General features: G+C 41.7%; 1 protein-coding gene across 1 annotated transcript in view; it reads left to right on the top strand.

The window, feature by feature from the left end:
- CNTNAP2 (contactin associated protein 2) overlaps positions 1-25,946 on the top strand; it is a 2,193,843-nt gene that overhangs the window by 1,779,477 nt on the left and 388,420 nt on the right. The window contains exon 16 of the mRNA XM_043463954.1: positions 4,484-4,611. Coding sequence (XP_043319889.1) covers positions 4,484-4,611 — 128 coding nt within the window. The remainder of the gene's footprint in view (positions 1-4,483; positions 4,612-25,946) is intronic.

Below are 25,946 nucleotides of genomic sequence, written 5' to 3' on the forward strand. Positions count from 1 at the left end.
GAAGAACTAACTCATTGGAAAAGCCCCTGATGCTGGGAAAGATTGAGAGCAGGAGGTGAAGGGGAATGACAGATGATGAAATGGTTGGATGGCATCACCGACTCAATGGACATGAGTTTGGGTAAATTTTGGGAGTTGGTGATGAACAGGGAGGCCTGGTGTGCTACAGTCCATGGGGTTGCAGAGAGTTGGACATGACTGCGTGACTGAACTGAACTGAGAAGACTCTTGAGAGTTTCTTGGACTGCAAGGAGATCAAACCAGTCAATCCTAAAGGAAATTAACCCTGAATTAACCTTTCTCTGGAAGGACTGATGCTGAAGTTGAAGCTCCAGTACTTTGGCCTTGTGATGCAAAGAGCCGACTCATTGGAAAAGACCTTGATGCTGGGAAAGATTGAAGGCAAAAGGAGAAGAGGGTGGTAGAGGGTGAGGTGGTGGGATGGCATCACTGACTCAATGGACATGAATTTGAGCAAACTCCGGGAGATAGTAGGACAGGGAAGCCTGGCGTGCTGCAGTCCATGGGGTTTCAAAGAGTCAGATGTGACTTAGCAACTGAACAACATAGGGAAAAGCATAGTACATATAGGGTTCAGTACCATCCACGATTTCAGCCATCCATTGGAGGTCTTGGCACATATCCCTGAGGCTAAGAGGGATTTGTGTATTAGCTGAATTGTAACCTTTTGTAAGCTTCTATGGACCACTAAAGATCATGATTAGTTTGGGGCCTGTGGTAGTTCTAGATCACTTTTACTAAGTATGTTGATGGTGCAGGGGATGTTTGTGAGTATAACATTACAGATACCTTTGAATTTACTAATTACAAATAATTTTCTCAACATTTCAAAATAGCTAAGTATATCTTGAAAAGTACATTTTCACTTCATCTGTAAATGAAAATAAAAAGGGTTTTTAATTAACATAGTTGCTTTTTTGGTTCTCTTCTGTTTTGCTTTTCCTCTCCATCCCCCGCCCCTTGGAAAATCCTTGATTAGGATCCAGATAATCTAGAACTGAATCCAGACTCTGTGGTTATTGAGCTGGTGACCTTGGTCAAGATAAATTATCTGATTCTCATCAGTTAAATGGGGATAATGATGCCTCTATGGAAGAATTGATTTCAGATTAGATGTTGTCTACAAGAAACAGTGTGGTCTACACAGGTGATCAGTGGTAGAAACCCTATTGTTATTGTTTTCTATGAATTAGAGCAGTGTTCCTATTTTTTATCCTTTTCCTATTTTTCAAAAATTTTGAATACATATTTACAAATAAGTATAAAAATAAGACATAGGTTCGGTGAATTAACATTTTATGTTCAATATAAACAAAATTTAAAAATTTAAATGATATAAAGTTGACATTAACATTTTTTCTAAAATAGTAATAGAAATTAATAGTTTTTTCCTTTAATTGGTTTTATAACTGTGATATGATTAAATACATATTATTTTATATAGTCTTGAGTTACTAATTTGAAGATCTGCCTCTCTGTTGTTTTTCATTCATTTTGACACTTGACTTTATTGGCTATCATAGTGGAAAAATATTACCTCAAGGTACATATAACAAACTAGATAAAAGCATATTTCCAAATGAATCATGATGTTAATTTTTCAGCTTTATTGACCAGAAACGCAAAGGTTTTTGATAAAATGTAGCAAATTTCTATCATCTCTGAGTCAGTTTTATTTACAAAGTAATTGATTAATGACCCATTTCAGTATTATAAAATAAGTCCAAAATCCACTGAAACTCTACATTTACCAATTTAGTACATATATTTTAAAACTATGTTTCCAAGTTGTAGAAGTATATAGATATGTAAATTCTTATGTGATTATGCACATATCAATTTTGGCAATAAAATTACATAATGATTGGAATATTTCCAAACATTTGTTTGCAAACTACTCTTATATTAGCACAAGATTTGTTCTAAAGTAGTAACTTTCTCATTCATCATAAATGAACTGACAATACCAAGTATCAGGTAAAGATGTTGAGCATCCTGACATGTGACGGTCATGTAGTGCAACCTCAATCAAAACATTGGTTATTAATAAATTCTAATTATTTCTCACTGCTAGAGTGAATAAATGTCAGCTTAAATATTTTTGTTTTCTTTCCCCACCTCAAGGATAGTCTCATGTCCCTTCCCTACACTCAAATGTGAAATAAGTTGCACATTAGGCCACCATGATTATCAGTGGGATATTAGATCCATCAGTTCCCAGAGGAAAATGGATACTGATGATTTGGAGTAAGAGTTGACAGGATTTTCTTAAAGGGCCAGATAATATTTTAGGCGTTGAGGGCCACATGGTCTCTAACACAGCTACTCAGCTCTGCCGATGTAACCTGGAAACACCATAGACGGTATGTGAAAAAGAAAGAAAAATTAAAATTAGACTTTTTTTTAAATTTAAAAGTTTGAAAAAACTTTCAAAAATTAAAAGTCTGATTTCAGTAAAACTTTACGTACAGACACTGACTGACTTTGATTTTTATGTAACTTTCATATGGCATAAACTATTGTTCTGCTTTGGATTTCTTTTCAACTGTTTAAAACAAATTTTAAATAGCTTATGGTCCATCCCAGAAAAAGCAGCAAGATGAACTTTTCTCAGGTCTTAGCTTGCAGATCCCTTACTTAGATGATAATGAACTTGTAGAGAATCTCAGCCTGAAATTCCACAGTAATGTACATTATTCCAGTAAACTGTCAAATTACAAGGGTGTTTGCTTTTATTGTCCCTTTAAGAAATACTAAATATGAAAATTTAATAGTAAAGACTTTCTTCCCTCTCTGACATAATATTAACTGATAGAAGTTCTAATACAAGGAGTGAAAGTATTAGTCACTGTGTCGTGTCCAACTCTTTTGGGATGGACTGTACCCCACCAGGCACCTAATCCATGGAATTCTCCGGGCAAGAATGCTGGAGTGGGTAAGCATTCCCTTCTCCAGGGGATCTTCCTGATCCAGGAATTGGACCCGGGTCTCTTGCATTGCAGGCAGATTCTTTACTGTCTGAGTCACCAGAAGGTAGGCTTACAAATTATTTGAGGCTGGATCATCAGTAGCTGCAATGTCAGTAAAAGCCACAGTGCTTTTCTGCATGATCTTGTTCTCATTTGATTAAAAAAAAAAAAGGATTAACTTTATCTTGGAAAGACTGACATAACCAAAGCAGTGGAAAATATGCTTGTTTGGGGTCCAGTGGCTAAATTCTGTGACTCCTTCCTGGGTTTCTGTGGGTCCTGACACATGAAGGAGTGTATGTTCAGTGATGTTCTAGAAAGTCAGAGGCGCAATTAACTGCTCCTAACAGCACAGCATTTTGGAGGCAGGTTTCCAAGTTTGGTTCTCCTCAACTGCCAGCAAGAGATGCAACTGGCGCATCTTTCACCTGACTACTGAACTCTCTCTCTCGTTCTTCCGTCATCCAAAACCAGTTGTCTTTCCTGTGATCAGTTGTACATACAGTTTCAAAATTCTCATTTACATTTAGGCCGAACAGTGCACAAAATCATGCAAAAAGATAAATTTGTGGAATGACTTGATCCTGTTGCGTGCCTCCCAGCCATCCAGCCCCAAGTTAGGGGATCTCTCAGTCACAGCAGTACAAAAAGAGGATAAGGGCCAGGCATTTCCTATCAAGGTAAAATCTGTCCTGCAGCATCACTCACCTTGGCTCCATCCCCAAGAACATCTCCTGCATTTCTGTGCTTCATCCTAGAATTAGTGCTTTACAACTAGCCTTGCCCTCTCCCTCTATTTAGGGTGTGTACAGGGTTGAATTAGGAGACCTGAAATAAGATAAGCATAAACAGGAGGAGAAATCCAAGAAAAAAGCCAAGTTGGGCTTGCATCTAAACTCCACTCCTCATTATAGATGGAAATAGAGACTTAGTGAACACCTGCTCTGTGTTGGAAAATTCACATGAAGTCTTTTGGTTGTTAAAATAAACAAGAAGAGATGAAGGAACAAAAAGTGCCTCTTATTTAGCTGATGCACAGTGGGAAAAAAAAGCAATTAAGGAGACAAGGGTATTTTTTTTAATAGGGCTTTGTTTCTCATTTTATGCAAGAGATCACGTTGACTTCGTTGAACTTTTGATTCCATAAAAGCAGCAAACTCTGCACGTGTGCTCAGGTGTTTGATGTGAGTGCTTCAAGCAACGTGGTAGTCTACACTCAACCGGAAACAGTATGCTGTGTACTGGTTGTGACTCCGGAAAGCAGGGCGTCAGTTCTGTTTTCCAGAAAGCAAAGAGGTCACAGTTGCTTCTGAGCCATGAGTTGCAAAACCACCAAGTGGAAGAGAGGAGCAACTCTTTAACTGTGGTTCTACTTAGTGAACCTCTGAGCAGTCATCGGAATGTGGTCATTTGTCGGACAACTTAAACAATAATCAGAAAAGATGTGCTTCTAACATAACCTCTTCATGTGTTTGTCTTTCCTTGTGATTCAGGAGAAAGGATGCTGGTTTCTTATCCTACAAAGATCACCTGCCGGTCAGCCAGGTGGTGGTTGGAGATACCGACCGGCAAGGCTCAGAAGCCAAACTGAGTGTGGGTCCCCTGCGCTGCCAAGGAGACCGTAAGTGTGCCTACAGTGGCGGCTTGCACCTTCTTATCAATTTTAAATAGTGTTTCCCGGCAAATCAGAGGTTGGCAGAAAAACAGATTGCTCTTTGGTATAAACAGAGCCAAATAGAGGGCTGCTGCTGCTGCTGCTAAGTCGCTTCAGTCGTGTCCGACTCTGTGCGACCCCATAGACAGCAGCCCACCAGGCTCCCCCGTCCCTGGGATTCTCCAGGCAAGAACACTGGAGTGGGTTGCCATTTCCTTCTCCATTGCATGAAAGTGAAAAGTGAAAATGAAGTCGCTCAGTCGTGTCTGACTCTTCGTGACCCCATGGACTGCAGCCCACCAGGCTCCTCTGTCCATGGGATTTTCCAGGCAAGAGTACTGGAGTGGGTTGCCATTGCCTTCTCTGAAATAGAGGGCTAGGTAGACCTTAATACATAGAGGAGAGTGACAGCTATAACGTCTCCAGTATAGGAGACTAGATCTGGGCATAAAGTGTGGACATTCATCTTTCTTGTATATTTGTAGGTAACGACTGTGACTACCTAAGTTGATGGTGATATGAGTAGCAATGCTAATGGCATAAGCAGCACTCAACAGCTGTGATTCCACTGAGAGCTGCTGTTAATGCCATTAGCATGACTATTTATATCACCATAAACTCAGTTTATGGTGATATAAATAGTCACATTATGGCTTAATGTATCATTGTAAACTCAGATTATGGTCATATAAAGTTCGACATTATTGCTATCAAGTTTCATCATCATCAGAGCTTGATGGTCCCTTGTAAGCCAAAGAGTGTTTCTGTAACTACATCTTGCTTTTGAGTTTCGGCACCACAGAGAGGAATTTGGGGCTGCAGGAAGTCAGGGAGTGAGAGCAATGATCCCACCTAATTAAGGGTACCTTTAGGATTTTATGCTTTGCAATACCCTCCAGTGTACTTTATGTGCCATCAGAGGGAGACAGTGCCAGGTTGCTATAGGGATTCTGTGATGAGCATCCTGGGTCTCGTTTCCCCTCTCTTGTCTGTACACATGATTTGGGCAACTCTTCCGGGAGTTCTGTGCTTTTGTGATTGTGAGCAGGGCATCAGGAGACCTGGATTCTGTTCCCTGGGTAACTGACTTGCCTGAGGCCTCAGGCAGATCCCCCTGTTTTTCTCAGCTGTGGTGCTGAGAATACCACCCACATCCCAACTTCTCCTGAGGAGGCCATAAAGATTTTAGTGCCCGGATCTGGATTCCTCCTGGTGAAGCATTCTGTGAGATGGACTGTTATTACCGCTTCCATAAATCAAGGGAGAATTAGACCTATTCGATGTAATAAGTTATTGCATCCACTCAAGGAGGTGTCCTAAGGAATGTAACGATACATGCGCAGCTGCTTACTGCTTAGTACATCGAGGTCGGCAATTAAACCACACGATGTTCCAGATACAAAGCAGAGATGGAGCCTGTTCTGATTTTTCTCTTCTTACATGCAGAAAATGAATGCACTATCCTTAAAATTAAATTGGTCAAAAGAACTTTATCATGCATTTACTAGACAATAATCCTTCTTTTGTCTAGTCAAGTTTAACAGAACTGTATGATAAGAAATTAGTTTCAACTGCTTAAGAAAAAGATATTGACAGAAAATAATGTAGGTGCATTTTTAACCATATTTTGGGAGATGGATTATAGCCTCATGCTCAAAATAGGCAGGTTCTCATGTGCTGGCCAATGAAAATCAGTTTCTTTCTGTCATAATTACTCATTCATATATAAAGGTAAAATATTTCTCATTTATCAATTCTAATTATGAAGTTAGCTTTGCATTAGATAGGGGTTCCCTTTAAATAATGGATTAACTCAATATAGTTATGAAATCCAACTTCTGCAGATTTTTATTACCATTCTTAAAAGATTCTGGCTACATTAAATAGTATATGTGGGAGTATATTAACAGTTGTAGCTAACATTATCATGTTTTCTCATACTAAATCAGTCCTCAGGAAGAATTTATTAAGTGTCTGCTATTTGTCTAGCACTTTACTAGGTGTTCTGTGAATTAAAAAAAAAAAATTCAAGTAATGTTTTGTGAAAAGCACATACAAAAGTTTTGGAAAACACAAAATGTTTGATAATCTAATAGATTTGTGATGTAAAAGTATTGCAGCTGATGCTCAAGAAAAAAGTGGTATGTTTCAGGAAGACTTTATATTTTAAATGGGAAAATAGGAGAAGTCTGGTGGTCAGTGTTCATTTGCATTTTTCTCCCAAGGCTGTTGCTCTTAGAAATATTCTTAGGACGTTTGATAGACAAAGAGCTGTCCTGTTCACTGACACTGTATGGCCTCCAGCTTCTTGTAGGACTGCAGCTTCATCAGTACTTCTTAATCCATACTTTACCTGATATTTCATGCAAACAAAAGCACAGTGAATCTTTAATTGCAATTGCGTGGAATATTTTTGTGTCCGAGAGAGAGCAATCTTCGGTTTTTGCAGGCAACTGGCAATATTCCATACCTCCTACCTGAATTGCCAGATAGCAGTTAGCAGTTTTGATGCCCACCTTCTTTTTCAGAATGTTCTAACATGGACACAGTTAAGTGCCCACATCATAGCATTTCCCAGGTTTTATACATGTGTGGTTTCCTTGTATACAGCCCCCTGTGAGCTGGGTAAGGAAAATATTAGCCTTTCTGTTTTACAAATGAACAAAATATTTCTTTGAAAGTGTCATTTAAGTTCTGTGCCCCCTCGTGAGGCTCCCAGAGGAAAGACAGAGCCGAGAATATACACAGCTTCCTCTGCACAAGGTCAGGCTTGTTTCCTTGTCTCTATTTGCATCTCTAAGTCTACAGCAGAAATTAAATTGTTTAAAATATATGTCATCTGGGTCTCTCCCCATCCTCATCCAGTTACCAATACCGTGTGAATGTTGGGGGAATTAAATTCTAGTTTGTATAACTTGAAAAGTGACATCGTGCATATATCCTCTTGTTTGTAGAGATTAATTCTGTGTCATTTACTGAAGTCTGTGCCAAGCTACAGCTTAAGAAACCAAATCTGCTGCTGAGGAATGTCTTTCTCTGTTTGAGGACTTGAATGATGACAGAAGCTGTCTCTTGAATTAGGTCTGGTCCTATCCCCCCAGTCTCAGAGAATGAAACAATTTTTGTGGGCTCTGACCAACCGTTTCGGCAGCTTCAGTTGATTTCATCATGCCTGCTGAGTTTCATTTTTACTTTGATTCATCTGAACTCATAGACCCATATAATCAAAATGCTAAGAAAAATCAGTGAATTCCAGAATCTGCCGCATTTCCCATATAGCACTATAAAATGCTGATGCCCTCAGATTTTGGCGTCTTATTCAAACACATTCAAATGGAAACCTCAAATCTAAATGAAACTGAAAGTGTGACTGAGGATGGATGGTTAGCTAAGATAAAAAGTAGCGTAAAATTACGCATCTTCCCCCCACCCTAAATCGCACATACTCACCTAGGAGAAACAATGGAGCTAGTTAGAGGCTCGAAAGGGCTGATAGAGTAGAAATTGTTTTCAAATTTAAATATATAATTATTCTTGCAGGAGGTGGCTGAGCTTCTGTGGAATTAGTTCAAAAACAAATTATGTCAGGTTTGGGAGGTAGAAATCCTTTTTGTAACTATATATAGTGACTATAATTAATTGTAGAAGGAAAGTACTTGCTAGATAATTGTCTTATTCTCAACCATATGAGGCAAAGAGTCCCCATATCTCCTATAGGGATACAGGGACTTTAAACAATTAATTAAGAGCAAGTTTATTACAAAAGCAAGTGTTTTGAATACACCTGGGTAGAAACAATCAGGAGAACATGTTACTTAAGGACCTCTGCGTGCTAAGTCATTTCAGTCTTGTCCGACTCTTTGAGCCTCTATGGACTATAACCCACCAGACTCCTCTGTCCACAGGATTCTCCAGGCAAGAATACTGGAGTGGATTGCCATTTCCTCCTCCAGGGGATCTTCCCACTACAGGGATCAAACCTGCATCTCTTGTGTCTCCTGCATTGGCAGGCAGGTTCTTTACCACTAGCGCCACCTAGGAAGCCCCAAGGACCTCTGAGTCTGGGCCAGAAACCCATCTGGCTTGTCAGCATGGCAGGCAGAGCACTGTAGTCAGGGTGGACGTTTACGATGTCAGTTCAGGTTCTTAGAGCTGCAGAGGTGACTCTGAGAGACCAAGAAGAAAAGGTAAGGCAGACACCATCCTATGTAGGGACACTCCAAGGGCAGAGACAACAAAAGAAATAAAGATGATGATGGAGCTTTATCCAAATGACAATGGACACGTGTTCTTTGGGAATGCAATCCTGTGTGCCAGAGATGTGTAAAGGCCACCCTCTACTGTAAGATGTTTACAAACCAGGGCCTTCCCCGGCCATTCACTTACCAAGAAGGACAGAGCAAGGATTGTATCTAACATGTTGTTTCTCCAAAGATAAGACACTTTGGTGGGGGGTTCAAATGAATATCATTTCCCATAAGAGGGCCCCAGGGGCTCAGACAGGCCCTTGCCTTTGCTGTTTCAGGCTTGGAAGAGACATGAAAGCGAAAGGGCCCAGCATGCAGTGATGCTGGTGGTTTAAAAGCTCAGCCGTGTAGTTGCAACCGCGTGGACCGTAGCCCACCAGGCTCCTCCATCCCTGGGATTTTCTAGGCAAGAATACTGAAGCCGGTAGCCATTTCCTGCTCCTGAAATCTTCTCAACCCAAGGATCGAACCTGCATCTCCTGCATTAGCAGGTGGATTCTTTACCGCTGAGCTGTCAGGGAAGCCCCTATGCAGGCTGTGAACAAGCACTTTATATTCATTTTCTCCCGATCCTTCCAACATCCTGTATGTGGTGATGTCTTTGTGTTTTGTACCAAGGAGAAAGTAGAATCAGAATTAGTGTGTGGTTTGCCATTAAGAGCTGGAGCCAGGAGATCTGGGTGGTTTCAGAGCAAATTCCAGAATGGATTACACTGGATCACTCTGTTATTATGTCCTCAGAAGATGCTCCAAGCTCTTTTCCTTTCCCCCATCTCTTCCCATGAAATGTAGCTGTATGTCTTTGGGTCAAGTACATCTAAAACCACAAACACAGAATCATGACATGCTAGCGGTGGAAGACACTTAGAGATCAGAAAGTGCAAACCTCTCAGTTTCCTGACATGGGGACTTGGCTCCAGGGAGGTGAAGTGACCGAGCCAGGGGCTTCCAGCTTGTTTATGGCAGAGCACGTGGAGAGAGAGTTCAACAAGAGCCTTCATCTTTGATAATTCCCAGTGGCCAAGATGCATGCTGAGATCCAACGAGAGAGCTTTGACCTGGAATCCTGACCCCAGGTCCCTGCCCACCAACAGCTAAGCAGAGCACTAACGTCGTGCTGAGCACTTCCTCTTGCCCCACTGTGGGATCACCAGATTGGAGACCTGACGGAAAACTCAGGGTCGGAGACAGAAAGCCAGTGACTTCAGGGTCTTTGTGTTTTGTCCTTGCTTCTGGTTCTAGGCAGTTTTTTAGCTGACAACAAGGGCTTCCCTTGTAGCTCAGTTGGTAAAGAATCTGCCTGCAATGCAGGATACCTGGGTTCAATTCGTAGGTCAGGAAGATCCCCTGGAGAAGGAAAAGGCAACCCACTCCAGTATTTTTGCCTGGAGAATCCCATGGACAGAAGAGCCTGGCAGGCTATAGTCCATGGGGTTGCAATAGTCGGACACGACTTACCAACTAAACCATGACCACCATCCAACAAGGGGGTGCAAAAAGAAAACAGAGTTATGTGTAGAAACCATTAACTCCTTTTTTTTTTCCTTAATGTCCCAGCCTCTGCTGCTATTGCCACTGGCGACTACTGACGAAGAAGCAGGAGTGGCGCTAAGAACTAGCAGAAAGAGTGAAATTTTTAGGATCAAAACCTAGGCTGATTCCCATTAAAGGACTGAACCCTCTGGGCATGTCTGAGGGCAGCTCCAATGACAAAGGCAGCAGAAGCAGAAAGAAGGAAGCTTCTCTCTGGTCTCCAGACTCGGGAGTGATTTTAAACGGTTAGATGTGGACAGAGCCCCGGGGAACTGTCAGCTTTCATATTATTTGGCCACTTAGCTTGAACTGCAAACCCACTGTAGAAATGAGCAGTAAAATCAGTTACAGTTTGGGGAGGAAAAAAGGTATTTCTATTTGATAATGTTGTTGTTGTTAACTCGCTCAGTCATGTCTGACTCCTTGTGACCCCACGAACTGCAGCACGCCAGGCTTCCCTGTCCTTCCCTATCTCCCAGAATTTTCTTAGACTCTTGTCCATCAAGTCAGTGATACCATCCAACCATCTCATCCTCTGTCGTCCCCTTCTCCTCCTGCCTTCAATCTTTCCCAGCATCAGAGTCCTTTCAAATGAGTCAGCTCTTCCCATTAGGTGGCCAAAGTACTGGAGTTTCAGCTTCAGCATCAGTCCTTCCAATGAATATTCACGGTTGATTTCCTTTAGGATAATGGATGTGATGATATTTGATAATGGATGTGGTATTTGTGTGCATGTGGCTGCCTTTCCAACACTGCTTGTGTTCAGAGGAATCACCCATCCCCCAGAGGAGATCCGCTGGGCTGAGCAAGTCTCTCTTCCTTTCTGAACTTGTCACAGGATCCCAGAGGCAGGAGGGACTTTGTTCTGTGAATTGAATCCCCACAACTTGGTTCCTCTGCTGAACCTTCTAAGCCATCTCTCTAATCTTGCAGAAGAGTGTTAAACTTGCTCCATTGGTTCTAAGAATTCCTGATGTGGAACATGCTTGGAATCAAGAAAATTACTAGGTGAAACAGTTTCTTATCTGCCCAGTATCTACTCCTGGAGTTTAATTCAACCTAACAGGCTTTACTGAGGAAAGTGGGGCATGGCTCCCGTCCCGGATCAGTTTATGTTTCTGTTTGTTGGTTTTTTAAACTTTTATTTTGTATTGGGGTGTAGCCCATTAACAAAGTTGTGATAGTTTTAGGTGAATAGTGAAGGGACTCAACCATAAATATCCATTCTCCCCCAAACGCCCCTCCTATCCAAGCTGCCACATAACATTGAGCAAAGTTCTATGTTCCATACAATAGGTCCTTGTTGGTTATAGCTTATGCTTTATTGAGGCTGACAAGTCTGATGAAGTGGAAATTTGGATGGAAATTTGGATGGAAACTTGGATTCTTAGTGGAAGTTTGAAAAAGTTTGGAGATCTTGAGTATCAGTGCCTTCCAAACTTTAACGTGCTCAGAAATCACCTGGGGATCTTGGTAAGATGCAGATTTCAATTCAGGAATTCTAGGCCAGGACTGATTGCCACTGGTTAGTGGTCCGCACTCTGAGCAGCAGCCTTGGAGAGCAGCATGTTGAATAGTGTAGACTTGGGAATTCTACACACCTGGCTCCTCATCCCGGCTCCTTCCCTCACCAGCCAGGTGCCTTTGAACCAGTTCCTTAACCTCTCTGAGCTTCTACTTCCTGCTCGCAACTTTCTCTCAGCTGCAAATGAGAATAATCACAGCTGCATCACTGCAGTGGTTCTTTTAAACTGAAATCCCCGGCAGCGTTGCAGCGTTGCACGTGGTCGGCGTTATCTGACTGTCATCACCTCCATTGTTACTACATTCATTCTTTGTGGGAAGAGTGACAAGTCTGCTAACAGGAAAGCTCGGCCCACCTCCCTGTCCTACATCCCACTGTCTTTACCTTTAATTCTTCTCTGCTCTTGGAGAAAATCCACCTTTTCTCATAGATGAGGGCTGGCGCACAGTGAGTAGCCTCCTTCCTGACTTGGAGTTGGTGGCCACACCCGCTGCTTGGAGCTCAGCTCCTGAAGTGATATCCGTCCATGCAAAGAACCCTCTTTCCTTCTCTCTCATCACCCTTGCTGGCAGCAAATGGAAGCCACCCCCTTAGCTTGCTGCCTTCTTCAGAAACTACCCTTGGACAACCAGGAGAACTCTAGCAAAACAAACAAAGAGACCAATAATTCACAGGCGCTCACTGTTCCCAATGACAACAAGATGAGCCTTTCATCCAAACAGGGAGTCAGTTAACCTTTTCTATGAAAGATCCACAGGAAGTATTCTAGGCTTTGGGACCACACAGGCTATTAGAACCACTCAGCCCTGCAGTGTGAAAGCTGTTGTTGACAATGTGTAAACAGATGCACGTGGATGGTTAGAACAAAACATGACTTAGAAAGGAAACAGGTTGGATTTGGCCTGAAGGCCATAGTTTGCTGAACCTCTGACCCAGATTGTAAATTTTTTTTTTTTTTTGGAGAATGTGGGGGAAAGATGCATAGGGCTTGAAAAATATGTGGAATTATGGCAGAATTTTTTTCAATCTTGATTTTATCTGGTTTTCAAGCTCAGTCACAGTAACCTGCCAGTTCACCCACTGATCAGCTTGAGTAGGGATTCCCATCCCTTTTGGCTACGTCCTCATCCTTCTCCATGCAGACTTGGATTTCAGCCTAGATTATGTGGTAACTTCTATATATACACTCAGCATTGATCGGAGACACCATGTGAGTGTTCAGTTCAGTTCAGTTGCTCAGTCGTGTCCGACTCTTTGTGACCCCATGGACTGCAGCACACCAGACTTCCCTGTCCATCATCAACTCCTAGAGTTTACCTAAACTCATGTCCACTGGGTCAGTGATGCCATCCAACCATCTCATCCTCTGTCATCCATCCCCTTCTCCTCCCGCCTTCAATCTTTTCCAGCATCAGGGTCTTTTCAAATGAGTCTTTGCATCAGGTGGCCAAAGTACTGGAGTTTCAGCTTCAACATCAGTCCTTCCAGTGAACACCCAGGACTGATCTTCTTTAGGATGGACTGGTTGGATCTCCTTGCAGTCCAAGGGACTCTCAAGAGTCTTCTCCAACACCACAATTCAAAAGCATCAATTCTTTGGCACTCAGCTTTCTTTATAGTCCAACTCTCACATCCATATGTGACTGCTGGAAAAACCATAGCCTTGACTAGACGGACCTTTGTTGGCAAAGTAATGTCTCTGCTTTTTAACATGCTGTCTAGGTTGGTCATAACTCTCCTGGAGTGTACTGAAGTACAAACTACATTTCTTGCTTTCAAGGAGCCTACAAAAACATTGGCCCTCCAGAGTGAAGTTCACATTCACCGTTGTAATGCACCTATTATCCAGAGGGTCTTTTCAAAGCTGCAAATCAGATTCTAGCACTTCTATCCATCGCTGTTAAAATGCCAACCCTTACCACGGCTGACCTGCCGCACCCTCCGGTCACCCCCAGTTGGTCCGTTCCAGCCCCACTGGTCTCACATCTCCAATGTGCTTCGCTTGTTGCCACCTCAAGAACTTGTCCCTGCTGGTTTCCTTGCCTGAAACTTTCTCCTTGTCAAGCCTCACCTGGGCTGCAAGTCTCAGCTGTGATATTAGGTCTTCCAAGACCATCTTCCCTGCCCACTCGGTTAACAGTCACTCACACCTCGCCACTCTCCATAGAGCTGACCCCATTCTGAAATTCTCTCTGCAATGCTGCAATAGGACTCTAACACCATTAGCCTGGCATCAGCAGAGATTTCACAATCCCTAAGAAATCTGCCTCTACTTCAAACCCCAAGGGCAAGTATAGAGGGGGTTCCCAGGCCACCTGTTCTTCTGACCAACTGACTACAAAGTTAGGGGTTCCCACCATTTCTGGGCTCCCCATTAGTGGCACTAGTGGTAAAAGAACCCACTTGTCAATGCAGGAGATGTAAGAGATGCAGGTTCGACTCCTGGGTTGGGAAGAGCCCCTGGAGGAGGGCTCAGCAACCCACTCCAGAATTCTTGTCTGGAGAATCCCATGGACAGAGGAGCCTGGCAGACTATGGTCCATAGGATCACAAAGAGTCTAGCACAACTGAAGCAACTTAGCATGCATGTACTATCTCCTCAGCACAAAAGTTTACTACAATGACTTGGTGAAGTCAGGAAAGCACAACTCTTCAGATCGATGTTTTATTATAGGAGATACAAATCCAGACTAGCTGAATGAACAGGTGCATGGGGTGAGTTCTGGGAGGGCTGCAAATGCAGAGTCCCTGTGTCTTCTCCTCATGGAGTGGGGCCTGTCATCTTCCAGCATATCAGTGTGGGTCACTAACCAGGGAAGCTCACCTGAGCTTTGGATGTCGAGATTTTTTTCTCAACGTTTAATTACGTTGGAGAAGGAAATGGCAACCCACTCCAGCTTTTCTTGCCTGAAAAATTCCATGGACACAGGACACTGGCAGGGTCAGTCCATGGAGTCGAAAAGAGTCCGACACAATTGAGCACCCATAATGTAGGCTTGGATCAGTAAGTCATTGGCCACATGACTGAATTCAGTCTCCAGTTTCCCTTCCTTCTCTTCCATAGAGATGGGGCTGAAACATGGTGGTTCAAAGCCCCAAGCCTCTAATCCCATGGTTACTCTTCCAGGCAGGGCCATTTTCCATCTTAAAAGCATCTGAGGGCCCACCAGGAATAACAGAGACACTCCTATCAATCAGCAAATTCCCAGGGTCTAGAAGCTCTAGGAACTTGGGACAAAAACCAGGTAAACTATCCATTACCCAACCAGTTCTCGCCTCCGTGTGCTTGTAGGATTATTGTCCTCTCTCCCAAGAGTAGATGGAGACTCAGGCAGAGTCTGTACCCCATGCAAGGATGGTGTCTGCCACAGTGAGATGCTCAACTACATGTCCTTAATGAATGTGTGCACGCATGCTCAGTCACTTCAGTCCTGTCCGATTCTATGCAGCCGTATGGACTGCAGCCTGCCAAGCTCCTCTGTCCATGGGATTCCTCAGGCAAGAATATTGGAGTGGGTTGCTATGCCCTTCTCCAGGGGATCTTCCCAACCCAGGGATCGAATCTCAGTCTCTTATGTCTCCTGCATTGGCAAGCAGGTTCTTTACCACCAGGACCAGCTGGAAAGCCCATGAGTGGTTAAATAAAAGATTTAAAAAAGCATTTCAGACAAACAATGGAGGCAGTGCCACCAGGCATTCCATGATAAATTTCAGAAAACTTGTGGAGACAATAATTGCTACAGAGGTCCAAGAGAGGGACTATCACTTGATTTATATGCACAGCTCTTTTTAACCTCAACAAGGCTTTTGCACATTTATTCATCTTAACTAAATGAAAACTTTTATTCTTTTGTACCTTGAAAATCCCTTGAATCCGATGATTATCTTCAAATTAAGGATTAAAAAAAGAAAAACTCTTTTGCTAAGTTTCTATATTTTCTTTGGCATTTCTAAATTAAGATGCACATGAAGCATTAAATTTATAGAACTCATTGTTTAATCTAAATTAGATTAACCCCCCTGGCTCTTCAGAGATCCAAGCACACCGTTCCACACTTTTGTTTACCCATGTCTCAAGGTTATTACTGACAAAATTACAATTAGTCAGTACTTCAAATCTATTGTTAGGGTGCTAAGCTGTGAGCTATAAACTACCTAACTCTGGCATAATTAAAACTGTGTTCCAGTTCACCTATTTTATGATACCTACTTGGCTTTTCATAAAGCTTCTTTTCACAATCTGAGCTACATTCAGACCTTGCAAACTCAGGAACTTTATAGAAGAAAACTTTTCATAAAGCCTCTTTTTGAAGTTTGCTGATAGATCCAGAGAAGCAATCTGGATTAAAAAATGAAGCCTGTACTAAACTATGGCAAACATTATGTAAGATGACATTAGTATCATTAAAATGAATTATAATTCAAAACTCACCAGGTATACATATATAAAACAGTACATTTTAATTTGTATCCACCTATTGGCAAAGCAAAGTCTCATTATCTGAGAGTAAACTAACAGATAATGTGAGTTAAACGTAGAATTGGACTTAAGGGAAAGACGTACCAAGGTAAGTAGGTGTGCTCAGTTGTGTCCGACTCTTTGCAGCCCCATGGGCTGTAGCCTCCAGGCTCCTCTGTCTATGGAATTTTCCAGGCAAGAATACTGGAGTAGCTTGCCTTTTTCTCCTTCAGGGGATCTTCCCAATCCAGGGGTCAAACCCGCGTCTCTTATGTCTCCTGCATTGGCAGGCAGGCTCTTCACCACTAGTGCCACCTGAGAAGCAGCTCCATGGAACTAGATTTTAAAATCCCCAGGTAAAAAGAAAAGGGACCCCAGGGTCCTATCCATACATTTTACCTTTGAGCCAGTTCAAGAGTCAGTTGTTCTAAAGTAAATGCATACCTTCAAGTGACCTATAAGGGGAAAATACAAGTTCTAGATTAACGATCGAGAATGTCAGTCAGTCCAGAAGTGTGACCGGAAGAAGCAGAATCCTCAAGGATAGCAGGGTCTTTTGACAAAGGAGAGGTGGTTTACCCATTAAGATTCTGTGCCTCTCCTGTTCAAAGTTTTTCTTGACTTAAGTGGTAGTGAAATGGCTCAACAACCTTTACAGTAATCCCTGCCTGAGGCTGTATTTCTTGATTCAACTCTAGTAGACTACCCTCATAAATTTTGTTTTATGGCATTTAGAACTTTAAAATTTAACTGATTGTGCTGAAGAGGATGCAGATTACAACTTGGACATAAAACACGCCCTGGTGTTTAGCAGAAATGTTTTGTGGACTTTCACCAGACAATTTCACCTTCCCATTGTCATACATGAGATAACAGTGAACTAGCTCAAGAAGTCAAGATTGCCATGAGATAACCTCATTTTCACTGGGTACTTGGCTTACTCTTATGGTTTGATCAAAGATACAGTTAGTCCTGACTGCCTCCCTACCAACAACGAAAAAAGGAAAGCAAAAAAGAAAAAAAAAATCTTTTTTAATTAAAGCACTTATTAAAGCATGTTTTTATTAAATAACCTAACACCTTGGGATTGGATATGCGAGAAGAGAATATGTCCCAAGAATTAAAGCAGAGAAGACACTCTGATCATTTTATTTCTTTACTTAAGTGTCTTTATTTTTTACTTCTGTATTTCAAGAAGACATAACCTCTGCCTTAATCCTTCAGGGTTACACATGGAAAAGTGCTTTTGTTCCTGTTCCATTATAAGGATAGCTTGATGCCCAGATTAAGTTTGGGTGTTCCTTTGCCTGCAGAATGGACAGTTTTCCAGACTTATGCTATTGACCCCATGTTTTGTTTGGGGGCAGATTATGCTCAGAGATAGATTGTCTTTGCCAACAGTTTATTTACCCCATGTTCACTGCGGGTATTATAATGATTTCACAAACCAACAGCATACAGGATAGTGTCTCTTAATAAGCCAATAAAGAAATGACATACTGAAGACCTATGATAGATTAATTACACTCTTGTTTCAGGAAAGACGAGATGAAAGGAAAACAGCCCACATTTAGTTGCTGTGTACCTTTATATGAGTTGGTTCTCACGGGAGCTGGCTTAACCAACCACAAGCTGATGTCCAGCTGCTGGCAAGAACAGAAACGGGAAGTCCCTTGTTGCTAGCATCCGTTGCTAGGGAACGCAGGCCCGTGTTGGCAGCCACGATGGTCTTCCCTGGACTGCTGCAAGTAACAGTCGCCTTTCCCACAACAGCAGCTCTACCCCAAGGTCTTCAAAGAGCTATTTCCATCAGCAAAGGGTAACTTTGCCCAGACCAAACACTCTGCAACAGTCCTTACAAACTGGGCGTTTATAGCCAAATATCCTCTGTCTGTAGCTGCTTCTTCATATTCCTTTTGTTGATAAGCCTCTGGGGCTCCCTCCACTGTGGAGGGCTTGTCAGACACCACTGTTGTGGATGGTGACATCCCGACATGCAAAGACAACTTTATATCAAACCGATAACTTCATTCTGGAAAACAACCTCACTCTTCCAAACAGCTTCATTTTTGTCCTAACTAAGTGGATGTGAAATCATATCTCTCCAAAAGAAGTATCATATATCACTCCAAATCCCAACACTCCAAAAAGAAGAGCTGCCACGTCTTGAACATCTTATAAGAAATAAGACTATAGTTCAGGGTGGAATCTATAATAAAGCAAACTTTACAGCTTCTCTTTGGGATTGAGGAGAGAGAATGAACTGTTGACCCCACCCTGGGCCTCAGGTGGCCACATCACATCTGAAACTGGTCATTTCTTTGTGGGCCATGTTTGTCTTATGGCCCTACAAGTCAGAAAATTATGCTTGGTAGGATACGAGAAACCAACAAAAGTATCTCAGTTTAGAACATCAATTCCTAGGACTTGTCTTTCTTGAGAAAACTCCGGAGATGTTTTTCTTACTCTTCTGGCTTATGCAATTTCAAGAACCAGGACTCCCTCCAACTGTTTTGCTTCCCGTTGCAAGGACCACCTACTAGGGAATCAAGAAAAAAATGGCTGGCACTTATTTTATAATAAAGTAATATAGTCTCTACCGTTTCTATTCATATATAGATTTTTCTCTCCCTCTGGTCCTGTTAAACACACACACACACACACAGATATGCTTACCCTCAGGATTTAGCATTTGTCCTTCTCTTTCAGTCACCTCAATTCTGAACCTGTGCGTGTGTGTGTGTGTGTGTGTGTGTGTTCAGTCGTGTCCGACTCTTTGTGACTCCATGTGTAGCTCTTCTGCCCATGGAATTTTCCAGGCAAGAATACTGGAGTGAGTTGCCATGCCCTCCTCTAGGGGATCTTCCCAACCCAGGGATCGAACCCTCATCTCTTGTGTCTCCTGTATTGGCAGGCAGATTCTTTACCACTAGCGCCCCCTGGGGAGCCCCAAGCCTGAACCTACCTCGTGGTAACCCCAACTAGGGGCTGAAAACCACCTGAACTCAGTGCAGTTGGAGGAATTCTTGTTAGAGATGGGAGGAAGGCAAAATTAGAAGTCAGACCCCCTCTCTCCCACTCAGCCTGGTAACAACAAAACTTGGACACAGACTTCTCATAAATACCGGTAAACCATATCATATTGTTGAGTATTCTTGGAATGTGTCTGATCACAAACATTCCCTGGGGTGCTTGTCAAAATGCAGTTTCCCAGCCCCCTCCTTCCCCCAGAGAGGCTGATTCAGAATCTCTAGAGTAGAGGCCAAGCCTCTCTTTTTAAGAAGCTTTTTAAGAAGATTTTTATGACACGGAAATTAAAGAAAGTTAGGCTAAGAACACAGCATTTGGGGGCAGACAGACCTGGGCTCAAATTCTCCATGTATCAGTAGTGTGACACTGGGAAAATTATTTAATCTCACTAAGCTTCGATTTCCTCATATGTAAAAGAGAGATAATTACGCTTAGTACAAAAGGTTACGTTGGAAATAAAATGAGACAAATGTACATGAAAAGCCTAGAACAGTGACTGATACAGTGAATTCTCAATAATGATAGTTATGAATATTATACAAAAAAGAATAAAACTTTTACAAACGCCTTCATTTTGTAAAACTAATATGAATTAAGCTTAAATGCACAGTGCTAAATGCAACCACTTTTATTTCTGTCAAATTAAAGTCATTCAGAAATAATGAATTGCAATCTGAAGTGGACAAGAGAATTAATCAATGATCAATAATGAGTGTATTTTGAGCACCAGCTGTATGCAAGACATTGACAAGCTACACAGTCATGACTGATGGTTTTTGCAATCAAAGAATGCGTAACTTCTAATAAGATAGAGATGAACAGATCCTTCTGTTTATAAGAAAGCATGCAAAGGTAAAAGATAGAAGATGTGGGATCCCCTAGTGGAATCGAAGAGATTTTTCTTTTGGAGAGAATGAGGAGAGGGCATTTTACATGGGGACAGGTGCTGGAGTATCTAAGACAGTAATTAGCCCAAACTGATAAAATCAAAATATTCCTGCATAAAAATACATACGTGACACATAGGAAGCATTTGGATAAATATTCAAATGAGAAAGAGAGACCTGACTTGGAACCAGAAAAACCTGCAAATGCTAAACCTAGAGCTTCATATATTCTGTCAGCAGTGGGGAGCGTGAGCCAAAAAAAAAAAAAAAAAAGGAGGAAAGGAGTAGTCTTTTGAAGGTTCCTTTAATTAAAACATTAAACTCTTCACTTAGGTTTAATTTCAAAAACCAGTGCTCAGGCAGTTTATCTTTCTCCAATATGTGTTTTTAAAAATAAAAGGAACATTGCTAATGAAGAAAATTAAGTAATTTGATGAAGGGGTTACAATAGGTCCACATTCGACAATAGTGTAACATAAACACATATTTAAAACTCATTGTCTGAGTCTCATAATAGAAATCGAAATCTTTTCCTTTAAGATTTTTTGAAGCTACTAATTTTAGACGTCTTTCTTAATTGTGGGAAAACTCTCCAAGGAAAATAGCTTTTAGTATTTTAATAAATCTATAAAATTGTTGGTGACTGGCAGGCTTTTCCATTTTGCTTCATTTATATACAGTGCTGGTTATAGGTTGAAGAAGGACCCCCCAAAAATGTGCTGAAGTTCTAATGCTTGTTGCCTCTGATTTTGACCTTTTGTAGAAATAGGGTCTTGGCAGATGGTCATACTGGACTCAGGTGGGGTGCCGTCCTGTCTGACGTCCTTATGGGAAGAGAAAACAGAGTTACAGATACCCAGAGAAAGAGACAGGAGTTGTCCTCACACAAGGAAAGGAATGTGAGGGATTGTTGGCAACCCCAGAAGCTAAGACAGGCATGGAACACATTCAGAAGAACTGTCGGAAAGAACCAACCCTAGCAACACCTGGATTTCAGACTTCTAGTCTCCAGATGACTCAGAGAATAAATCTTTGTGGTTTAAAGCACCCGGGTTGTGGTACTTTGTTACAGCATCCCTTGAACAGAAACTCACTACCTACTCAGAGAAGCACTGTTCAGTGGTCTTTCTGCTCCAGGAGGAGCAATCTTTGTTTGTTACGTAAAGGATGGCTGAGAATTGTTGAAAGGATAAGGTGAGGTGACCTGAGTTAATGGTGAGTCTAAGCCCCACGGAGCAGTTCGCTGGAGAGGAGAGAGCTGTCTTCTTAGGAAACCAAGCTCTTCTGTTCTCTTCCTGGGGCTATTCTGTGTGCAGTGGGTACAGCTTACCTGGTACCCTCCTGGGCTAAGGAAGCCTATAAGTAAAACCCAGGAATGATAGCAATTCTCAGATAGTAATGATTGTATAATAATGATTGTAGATAGCATTTGTTAAATATCTACCATGTGTCAGGTGTTATGACCACTTTACACATTTGACTTATTTAATCCTTCCAGGTGTTCTCTGAAGAAGGTTATTATTGTTGTTCAGTCACTAAGACATGTCTGACTCTGTGACCCATGGACTGCAGCACGCCAGGCTTCCCTGTCCTTCACCATCTCCTGGAGCTTGCTCAAACTCTTGTCTATCAAGTCAGTGATGCCATCCAACCATCTCATCCTCTGTCGTCCCCTTCTCCTCCTGCCCTCCATCTTTCCCACAATCAGGGTCTTCTCCAAGGGGTCTGTTCTTTGCATCAGATGGCCAAAGTATTGGAGTCTCAGCTTCAGCATCAGTCCTTCCAATGGATATTCAGGGTTGATTTCCTTTAGGATGGGCCGGTTTGTAGATGGTAATATTATTATCCTTATTTGACAGATAAGAAAACCAAGACAGAGATTTCAGTAATTTTCTTCAGGTCACATAGTAAATGACAGAGCTGGTATCTAACCCAGACTGACTATCTCCGGAGCCATATTCTTAGCCTTTGCGGTCTGGCGAGGCTGCCCCAGACCCACAGCAGGAAGCCCTCTGTCATCCTTTTCTGTAATAAGAGAGAGACTGCCTGCCCCCATCCAGTGGATACTAGGTTCCCAGTCGCCATGGAGAGCTGAGGACTTGCAAACACGTGAACAAGATAATAGCTGTTAGTTTCCTGCATGCGTGCATGCTAGGTCACTTCAGTTGTGTCCAACTCTTTGCGACCCCATGGACTGTAGCCCACCAGGCTCCTCTGTCCATGGGGTTCTCCAGGCAAGAATACTGGAGTGGGTTGCCATGCCCTCCCCTAGAGGATCTTCCTGACCCAGGGATCGAACCCATGTCTCTCACATCTCCTGCACTGGCAGGCAGGTTCTTCGCCACTAGCGCCACCTGGGAAGCCCATTGGTTTCCTAGGGCAGTCTTAACAAAATACCACAGTGTGGGGGCTGAAACAACAGAATTTTATTCTCTCACAATCCTAGAGGCCGAAAGTCCAAAATCAAGGTGTTGGTAGGGCCACATTCCCTCCAAAGACTCTGTACAGGGGATCCTTCCTAGTCTTTCTAGCTTCTGGTGGCTCCTGGCATTCCTTGGCTTGTAGCAACATAACTCCCATCTCTGTCTCCCTCATCACATGGCTGTCTATCTTCCCCATGTGTCGATGTGTCCCCTTTGGTCTTGTATAAGGACACTGTCCTTAGACTTGGGCCCACCTTAATTCAGCATGATATCATAGTTGTCCTTAAATTCCATCTGCAAAGACCCCATTTCCAAGCACAGTCCTATTCTGAGATTCTGGAGGAACATGAATTTTGGGGTGACAGTATTCACCCTGCCACAGTGGTCAAGAAACATGGAGCTGGTTTAGCAGAGAACACAATCTGCAGCAGAGCCTCTCAGCTCTTTGAGCCCCAGAACCTTGGCCTTTCAGCCGAGTACTCAGCACAGCTCTTTGCATACAACCTGGCTCTACACAGTGTTGAACAGAGTTCATGGCAGTGACTCACCCTACCTGGTGTCCCAGACAACCCACCTGGGGGACCCCATCACACGTGAGTTTCATTATTACTAACATTCATGTTTTCGCATCTTGTGATCAAGGTGCTTTGAAGTGGGGAAGGACTTGGTGGCTAATGTCACCATCACAGTCTTGAGTCCCCAGTTACAGAATGGGTATGGTGCAAAGGAATCAGAATTTCTTCTCCTCAAGGTGTTTTTGCCTAAAAGTAAAACTGCATTTGTGTTGTAGAAAAGCTAGGCATGAATGTGTTTCTGAATGAGCATTGGCTCTATTTTGATAAGTAACATATCTGCTAAGCCACCTAGAACCAGTTGTGAGAAAGATTTTTAAAACAAATTGTTTTTATCAGAGCAAATGGAAAAGTTACAAAATCTTTCTGTAAGATTATCTGATGTATTTTTTTCAATTTGATATTTTTTAATAATTCAACTGTTAAATAAGTTTCATCCATTAGCTTGTGTTCAGAAATGAGCTTAATTATTCATCAGTTCACAGCCTTATATTCATGGTTTTCCAAATGAATGGCATTTTCTACACTTTTTATCATACATAAGTTATCATATGCCACCTATGAAGTCTACTCCTGAGAAAAATGATTTTGCTACTAAAAGAAAAGAAGAACAGTAAGTTCACAAATTCTCTTTCTACAATTGATGCTATCTTTCTGCACTGTAATTAGTGGCTAATGTGCTCTGTGTTCAGTTGTGTCTGATTCTTTGTGACCCCATGGACTGTAGCCCACCAGGCTCCTCTGTTCATAGGATTTCCCAGGCAAGATACAGGAATGGGTTACTATTTCCTCCTCCAGGGGATCTTCCCGACCCAGGGATCAAACCCACATCTCCTGTGTCTCCTGCATTGCAGAAAGATTCTTCACCTACTGAGCCATCAGGGAAGTCACTTATCAAAGTATAGTTGATTTAAAATGTTGTGTTAATTTCTGCTACACAGCAAAGTGATTCAATTATACCTGTATATATTCTCTTTTGTATTCTTACGGCTTATCGCAGGATATTGAATATTGTACCTTGTGCTATGTGGTAGGACCTTGTTGTTTATCTCTTCTATATAAAAGATTGCATCTGCTAATCCCAAACTCCCAACCCATCCATCTCCTACCCCTCCTCAGCAACCACAAGCCTGTTCTCCATGTCTGTGAGGCTGTCTCTGTTTTGTAGATAAGTTCATTTGTGTCATATTTTAGGTCCAACATATAACTGATATCATGTGGTATTTGTCTTTCTCCTTCTGACTCGCTTCACTTAGTATGATAATCTCTAGGTCCATCTATGTTGCTGCAAATGATATTATTTCATTCTTTTTTAGGGCTGAGTAGTGTTCCGTAATATATATGTACTGCGTCTTTATCCATTCATCTGACGGTGGATATTTAGATTGTTTCCATGCCTTGGCTATTGCAGATACCGCTGCTGTGAGCATAGGAGTGCATGTATCTTTTTTAATTAGTTTCACATCCCAGCCATTCTGAAGGGAAGAGGTTAGATAAGGGCTAGACTGGAAAAGTAGGATAAAGGGTTCTTCTCCCAATCTGTAACACTTCCAATCTGCTTGCTAACGCCCAGCTTCTCTCTAGCATATAAAAAGTTTTTCACGCTCATATGAGAGAAAAATGTTTTCCAAAGTATTGACTGAAATTTATTCACCCTCAGTTTAATCTCAAAGAGTACAGGAGTGATTATTCTCCTCTCTAATCCCATTGATGAGAAGAGGTAATGAGGAGCCACGATTGGTAGAGAAGTACCATTGAGAATTGGCCAGGGCATCAGAAGTTGAGACTCGGGGGAAAGACATTCCACTGAACTCAAAAGAACTCATTCCATCTTCCTCTAGGACTGTTCCTGTTGCAAGGCCTTTACATGAGTGCATGCAGAAACCTTGTGCAATTCAGTTTGTTTTACATGACTAGCCAGTGTCCTTCACGAAACTTTATAATTTATCAAATTAACGAATAATGACTTCTCCCCTTGGTTGATTAGTTTCCTTAAGAAGAGATTTCATTCTTAGGAGTTTCACTAATTAAGATAAATACTTAGACAATTAGCTTCTTGGCAGCAAAAACTACTTCATATTTATCTCTGAAATCCCAGTACATAGAACAGTGCCTTGCATAAATATTGTGTTTGGTAAAGATTATTATATGCATATTTCTTGAATAAAGGTAACAAAAAATATCTATTATAAATATAGGTGACTCATTAATCAATTCTAGGAAGGATTTATGTTAACTTACAAAAATTCACTCAATGAAAAATAACATCAAATATTAAAGCTATTGAAGAACTAAAATAAAAATAAAGATAATATATATATAGCTTTGATGGTATATAGCTTATAAGAAAATTTGTCTTACTTTTAATAAGTAGACCAGATGTCTCTTCATGTAGTTTGTGCACTCCCAGTTTAATATAAGCACTGCTGTTTTTAATCATGATGAATAAATAGTCCAGTATTCCAAATTCTTCTCCATTATGCCAGTCCTAGAACATAATTTTTAGTATGTGATATCCTGTATTGTCAAAAGATACTTCTCAATTGATTGCTTTATATCAATTGTATAGTTGTTTATTAGAGTCATTACCACAGAAAAACTTCCCTGGTGGCTCAGGCGGTAAAGC

Source organism: Cervus canadensis, chromosome 3, assembly GCF_019320065.1.
Source record: "Cervus canadensis isolate Bull #8, Minnesota chromosome 3, ASM1932006v1, whole genome shotgun sequence".
Classification (NCBI taxonomy): domain Eukaryota; kingdom Metazoa; phylum Chordata; class Mammalia; order Artiodactyla; family Cervidae; genus Cervus; species Cervus canadensis.